The 7,135-nt window shown below is 49.3% G+C and overlaps 2 protein-coding genes across 2 annotated transcripts in view; both read right to left on the bottom strand.

Annotated features, from left to right (window-relative positions):
- Nucleotides 1-1,634, bottom strand: part of Lck (LCK proto-oncogene, Src family tyrosine kinase) — a 23,461-nt gene extending 21,827 nt beyond the window's left edge. The window contains exon 1 of the mRNA XM_021159293.3: nt 1,548-1,634. The gene's annotated coding sequence lies outside the window, so the exon portion shown is untranslated. The remainder of the gene's footprint in view (nt 1-1,547) is intronic.
- Nucleotides 1,635-4,598: 2,964 nt separating this feature from the next.
- On the bottom strand, nt 4,599-6,343 carry Fam167b (family with sequence similarity 167 member B). Its single transcript, XM_021161374.3, has 2 exons — nt 5,855-6,343; nt 4,599-5,043 (listed from the first exon to the last, which is right to left on the bottom strand). The coding sequence occupies exons 1-2, from the start codon at nt 6,110-6,112 to the stop codon at nt 4,813-4,815; spliced, it is 489 nt and encodes a 162-aa protein (XP_021017033.1). The 5' UTR covers nt 6,113-6,343; the 3' UTR covers nt 4,599-4,812.
- Nucleotides 6,344-7,135: the final 792 nt, after the last annotated feature.

The raw sequence follows: 7,135 nt of genomic DNA, 5'->3' as shown, positions 1-7,135 counted from the left end.
GCCAGGCAAGAGCTTTGTTATTGTGTCTTTATAAACAGACTGAAATTTGGGGTGGACAAACCACTCACCCAGACAGTGAATTCTTCCTGGGCCTTTCTCTGATGCTGAAAGTGTGTGTGTGTGTGTGTGTGTTTACACTATACCACACCTGGGCTCTTGCACCTTTGACTTTATTCTGAGGTCTCTGCCTCTGTGGTCCCGGAGAGCAGCACAGGGGGTGGGGAACCTTAGTTTTCTGTCCTAAGCACCTTCTAGAATGAACCTTGTTTAGGAAGCTTCTAGATTCCCTTGAAGGAAACTTCTCCCTCGTCTGGTCTCAACCCATTCTCTGACTTTGTCCTCTGGGCTCTTTTGAGAAGAGCCACCATCCTGAGCTCCAAGAACAAACAACCCTGTTGGATTCCTCTCCCAGTCAGCACAGGGCCAGCCTAGGGGACTGCAGTTCAAGGACAGATGAAACACCGGAAGAGCCAGTGTGTTTCCTGCCCCTGTAAGGAGGCCAGGTCTTGGAAGAGGCCGGCATATGCTGACAAGATGGAAAATCTGTGACATAAACATCTTCGGCGACGCAAGGGAAACCTGGACAGTCAGCGGAGGAAGAGAGACCGTCCTCCAGAGTTTAGAGTTAGACTGTGAACGAATAGCTAGTGACAAGATTCTGGGCCTCTACCCTTTAGGGTCTGAAGCAAGAATCATGAAGGCCAACATGGATACACAAATACAGCTGAGTTAAGACAGGATGGGGACAAGGGCAAAGGCAAGGACATCCTGTCCTGACACTTGGCAGGATAGGAGCCGTGACTTTCCAGAGGGAAGTTCAGAAGTTCTTGCCCTGCTCCAGCTGTACCCAGCCCGGGATAAAAATAGTCTTTTCTCTTCCCTTCTCCCATCTCGTTCACTACCAACTTCCCCAGGGAACACACATTCATTCTGGATAAATGCCCTACATATATCTATCTGCTTCCTTAGTGACTCTTTGTGGTTCAGGATGCTGGTTGCTAAGGCTGCCGTCGATTCTCATATGTCCACCTGGATCCCATGGGTTACTCTTCCATCTGTTTCTGCCACTCAGGTCTGCCTTAGGGACCAGGGGACTGATTCCTGGGGCCCTGCCCTCAGGACGGTCCATCTCATCACCCTGTATGCCACAGGCATAGGAGGAGCCCAGGTCAAGCCTACACCTCCTGCAAGGTCCTGCTTTGCCACGGACCATCGTGAGGAGGTATGGGTTAATGCAGGGTCATAGCCACCTTTGGACCTCAGAAACCTCATCCTCTGAGCTCAAGGAACTGGACGGGTGACTGCTGGTGGCCTTCTTAACACTTGACATCATGTGTTGGCTCTCCCAGGAGTGTGCTCCTCCTGAGGTGGGGAATGATGGACAGCGGATGGCAGAGGCAAGAGCCACCAGCTCAGACAACCTCCAGGAAGGCATTTCTGAAAGGTTTCTGTACACCTAGGGAGCCTAGCCCTCCACAGACGCAGTCTTCTGCTGTCTGGTTCCCATCATTGCCCCCCTCTACACTGTTGTTCCCAGTACCCCTTACCTGCCCAGCCTGGGAGCCTTCTGGCCTATTCACATGATGCTCCTAGCCTGGCTTGGCTGCCTGGACCCGGTGTCAGCTCCCCTCGCCGTCGTAGTCACCACCTGTCTCCTCGCGCCCACGTTCCACCCTGACTTCCTGTCTCCTGAGGGCTCTGCAGCCAACCCAGCCCCAGCAACCCAACCACAAGCCTCTAGCACCTCAGGCTTCCTGCTGCCATAGACCTAGACCCCCTCAGCCTCTTGGGTCCCATACATCTCTAGGCCAGCTTCTACTCATACTGAGGGAGGCACTTAGGGAGGATGGCTGTGTGTGATGGCATAGGTCCATATTCCCAGCGTTCTGGAGGTGAAGACAGGAGTGGCTACATACAGAGTTCCAGACCAGCCTAGACCCCTCAAGTCCAATCATCATCATCATCACCATCATCATCATCACCGTCATCGTCATCGTCGTGGTCGTCATCATCAACCAATGAGAGGATTTTTTTTTTTAAGGCAAGGACTAACCGTGTTGCCCTGACTGTTATGGAATTTGCTATGTTGCCTTGAACTCACAGAGATTCACTTGCCTCTTCCTCCCTGTACTGGAATTAAAGAAGCAGGTCACTAAACGTGGTAGGGAAGGCTGTTTGATGGAGCACTCCTCCTACCCTCCAAGATACTCCTGGGTAAGAGATCCAAAGAGAGCCTTTGCCCCTGTGAGCAGAAGACAACAGCTACAGTTCAGCTCACAGGGAAGGAAATGGCGCTGCAGTCAACTCCAGCCATACTGTGTAAGAACTGGGTGGCCTTTAATTTAGCCAGACAGCCAAAGGCATCTCTTGTTCAGAGTTGAAACCTGGACAGCCTCTATCTCTGTTAGATAGTTGGTGACAAGGTTATATGTACTATAGTCAAAACAGCAGCCACATTCACTGGCAGAGCCATATCCATGTCATCTTGTGCCTAAGGATCGACTGTTGACAGTCTGTTTCAGGAAGAAGACAAGAAAACCTCATGTCTTAAGGCTCTAGTGACAGGCTGGGGAATGGTGGCATAAAGGCTTTAATCCCAGCATTCCGGAGGCAGAGGCTGGCAGATCTCTGCAAGTTTCAGGCCAGACTAACTTATGCAGTGAGTTCCAGGACAGCCAGAGCTACATAAAGAGACCCTGTTTCGATAGATACATAGATAGATAGATAGATAGATAGATAGATAGATAGATAGATAGATAGATAGATGATAGATAGGTAGATAGAAAGGTAGATACATATATACATACACACATACATACAGAGATACATAGATACATAGATGATAGATAGAGATAGATAGTTAGATAAATAGATACATAGATACATAGGTAGATAAATACATACAAACATAGATACATACAGAGATAGATAGATACATACAGAGATACATAGATACATAGATGAGATAGATAGATAGATAGATAGATAGATAGATAGATAGATAGATAGAAAGAATAACAGGCAGGGGACAGGACAGCACAGCAGAATGGTAATTCAAGTAGAGGCAAGGCCACACCCCTAATGGAGCGCATAGCCATAACCACGAGTTGCCTCCGGTAGAGGACCAAGCAAGCATACTGCACAGGTATCTGTGGCAGGCAGAGACATTCTGACATCAGCAGGAGTTTAAGAACTCCACAACAAGCTGCCAGCAGGCAAAAATGAGGATTGTGTCCCTCACAGGCAGAGGGCCAGGCTACCAGTGATGTGAGGAACCCCAAATGGCCCCTACCAGGGCCAAGAATGGGTCCTGACCTCACTGGAAAGAAAGTGTAAATGTGTCACCTCCTGAGCTACGTTGAGTGAGCAGGCAGGGGGAGGGGAGCCCACAGAGCATTGTTGGGGTTTGTGAGGTAGGAGCTGAAGCTGTGTGCACCTCAGCTGCAGAGAGAAGGGGGAACAGGAAATGGGGGGGAGGAAGTCTGAGTTGGAAAGTCAGACAAAGAGAGAAACACAGAAACAAAGGCTGAGAGTCACACAGAAGGAAAAAAAAAAAAACAACAACCCAACCCTGAGAGTGACAGAGCCGACAGATGTGTCTCCAGACCTGATGTACGGTCCTGCTGTCCTCACTTAGAAACCTTAGCATTTTACAGCTCACCTCAGCTTCAGCACACGCCTGGGGGGCACGGTGCTAAGAAGCAGTGCATGAATTTATTGGGTGTGTTCTAAAGTAATGCATATCTAGCTGCCTGTGGAGCAAGAATTAGCAACTGGCTGGGTTTTTTTTTTTTTCCTTAATTTGTTTGTTTGCTTATTTTTGGATTTTTGGAGACAGGGTCCCTTTCTATGTAGTCCTGACTGACCTGGAACTTGCTCTGTAGAGCAGACTGGCGTCAAGCTCATAGAGATCTGCCTCATAGTGGCCTGATTTTCCCACTATGTGTCTAATAGAGATAAATAGGGGACGCCGGGCAGAGTGGTGCACACCTTTAACCCCAGCGCTCCGGAGGCAGAAGCAGGTGAATCTCTGTGAGTTCAAGGCCCGGCTGCACAGGTATGGGCTTCAAGACAGTCGGAGCTACCTAGTGAGACCCTGCATCAGGGAAAAAGAGAAAAAGAAAAGAAAAGAAAAAAAAAACAGAAAAAGACAGAAAAATAAAAATAAATAAATAGTGGAGATGACACAGAACTACCACTTTCTGTTTTCTCCAAGTCTTTGATTTACCTAAACCCCCTGTCATGAGAATGGCAGAAGATTTTAAGTGCAGGGGCTGGAGAAAAAAGCCCTTGCTGCTCACAGAGGACCTGAGTTCCGGCTGCAGCATCCACAGCGGGCAGCTTACAACAGCTTGTGCCTCCAGCTCCAGCTAATCCTTTTCTGGCCTCTCTGGTCACACACACAATCAAAAAACACAATGAGTCATCATTTAAAAAATTTTTTTTTTGTTGTTTCTCCTCACTTTTGATTTTGATAAAGTTAGAGAAATAGATCGGGAGCTGTTGGGGACATCTGGTGCCATCTTTTCTCCTGTTGTGGAATCAATCCCTAAAGTCCCAGTGACACAGGATGAACATACAACAACATTTAGGCTCCGTGACAGTCTACAGAAACCTTGATGGGATTCAATGCTTTTTTTATTAAGACATTTGGGGCCCAAGTTCCCCCACCCCCACCCCATCCTGTGCTTTTTAAATTCAGCTTTCGGAAACCTAAATGTGCCCACCTTCCCCAGCAGGTAGCCAGAGCCTCCGGGGTCCCTCTTCCTTCCTTCTTTCTCCCCAGATACTGCAAGAGACACACAAGTGCTGTCAGCAGAGGGTGAAGCGTCTGGCACTGATGTTCATGCGCGTGAGTCCCAGATGCCGCAGCGGTGGGGCCAGAGGCAAGCCAGTCCCAGACTCTAACTCCATCTCCAGCTCAGCCTCATCCAGAAGCTCCTGGTGCAGGTGACAGACTTGGTCCACTTTCAGTCTGTGCAGCCGGGCCCGCAGCCTCAGCAGTTGCCCTGCCAGCTGCCGGTCCTGAGCCCGCATCTCCTGCTGTGACCAAAAGGGGGCGTGAGTTTGCTAGATTAGCCTCCGGGCTCACCAGCCCAGCCGCCGGTCCATTTCTGGGAATACTCTTTGCATAGTCCAGCTCGCAAGCCCCTTCTCACCTACTTCATCCGCCTCGGTCTCGCAGATCTTTTTCCGGATGGGTGATTCTCAAACCAAGCCAAGGAACCATTAGTATGCAAATATAGACGTCTGGTACGCCATCACAAGTTAACTGTGATGACCCATTGAGCTGAACTGGACATCCTTATGTTTGCACATGGTGGGCTGACAGCTAATATTCAGCTCTCCCCTCCTCAGATTATAACTGACAGCAGGGTTGGTTTCTGTTTTTCACTTGACTGTCTCTTCTCTTTAGGGCAGTGGTTCTCAGCCTTCCTAATGCTGGGACCTGTTAATACAGCTCCTCTCCTCATGCTGTGATGACTCCCAAGCATAAAATTATTTTCGTTGCTACTTTGTAACCGTAATCTGGCCACTGCTATGATTTTAAATATAAATATCTGATATACCTGATATCTGATATGCAACCTGTCTAAAAAATGCCTTTGGATACCCAGAGGGATCGCGACCCACAGATTGAGAACCTGTGCTCTACGGTCTACTTCTCCAGATTTGGCTCTGCAAATAAGATAGCAGGCAACTGAATTCCTGGTTCCGTTGTCCTAGGGCACAGCACTGAGGAACTACTGTGGACATTGGTTCGTTCTCATCTCCTCCCAACCTCACAGATTTGGGCATTTAAAGGGACTGGCTCAAAGACCCCATGCAAGTCCATCTAACCCACCAGACTCACCAGCTCCCGTCTGAGCCACTCAAGCGCAGAATCCATGGAGTCAAAGCCACAGATGGCCCCAGGTCCGACTGGCTCAGGTCTAGCTTGGGCTCTGTACCAGGCCCGGCTCTGGACTCTGGCAGTCCACTCGAGGTATGAGGGCCGTCGGGTCTGCAGTTGAAGCTTGGCAGTCAGGGCCTTCAGAGAATCTAAGCTCTCTTCCTCACCCTCCTCATCCTCCTCTCCCACTGCCTGGAATTTCAGTGGCCCTAGGGACATGGTAGGTCTGTGGTGACCAATGGGTCGGTAAGGGAAAGACTGGCTATTTGGCCGTGTGAGAGGTGAAAGAAGATGAGGTTGAAAAGAATGTGCCAAGAGTGTGTGCTGAATTGAGAAGGTGGGTGAGGGACGCTAAGTGTGCCAGGCTGAGTGAGCAGACGGGTATGTGAGGCTAAGTGTGCAAGAGATGGAATTTTCCTGGTTTGCTAACTAGGGGCCACGTGATGCCCCATCCGGGTGGGGGCAGGAGGAGCCCTTCAGATGAATTTTATTGTCTTTGCCCAGATTCAGGTTCCTGGTTCCCAGAAAGGAAGTTGCAGCAGGATAAGGAAAGCATCGTCCACAGCCGGCTTGGCCCTCCTCCCAAGACCCAAGTCAGAGGAGTCAAGGGGAAGAGACGGCTGACCGACTGGTGCTCTTTCCTCTTTACAGAGCTAGCCCTTCTGCAAGGCAATTGGGTCCAGCTGCCTAGCCTGGGAGTCAGGAGCCCTGGGCCCTGGTGCTACTTTGAGGGGACTTTGGGTAGCTCAGTCACTTCTTTTTTGTTGTTGTTGTTGTTGTTTTTTGTTTTTTGGGGGGGGGTTTTGTTTTGTTTTGTTTTGTTTTGTTTTGAGACAGGGTTTCTCTGTGTAGTCCTGGCTATCCTGGAACTCACTTTGTAGACCAGGCTGTCCTTGAACTCAGAAATCTCAGAAATCTGCCTGCCTCTGCCTCCCAAGTGCTAGGATTAAAGGCGTGCGCCACCATGCTGGCACTGCTCAGTCACTTCTTGAGCCTCTGTTGTGACAGGTCGGTGACACCAAGCCCTATTCTAACGACCCTTAGATTCTGTTGGCAATCACTGAAAAAGCTCTAACTGAAGTTCATCTCATCTCTAATGATGGCTGGCCTAGAACAATATGCAGGCTTACTGTGTAGACCTATGTAGACCAGGATAACCTTCAACAGAAATTTGCCTCTGCTTCTTTCTCTCCCTCTCTCCTCTTTTCTTTTCTATTTTCTTTTTTTGAGAGAAGGTTTCTC

This window comes from Mus caroli, unplaced genomic scaffold (genome assembly GCF_978045245.1).
Source record: "Mus caroli unplaced genomic scaffold, Mus_caroli_1 scaffold_6, whole genome shotgun sequence".
Taxonomy (NCBI): domain Eukaryota; kingdom Metazoa; phylum Chordata; class Mammalia; order Rodentia; family Muridae; genus Mus; species Mus caroli.
The sequence above is the reverse complement of the archived record's forward strand: the minus strand, read 5'-3'. Positions and strand labels throughout refer to the sequence as shown.

Excerpts from the sequence above, each read along its gene's own strand:
- Fam167b (XM_021161374.3), bottom strand. The coding sequence starts at position 6,112 with ATGTCCCTAGGGCCACTGAAATTCCAGGCAGTGGGAGAGGAGGATGAG. Across the intron at positions 5,044-5,854 it reads AGTGGCTCAGACGGGAGCTG|CAGGAGATGCGGGCTCAGGA; the intron begins GTGAGTCTGGTG and ends TTTTGGTCACAG.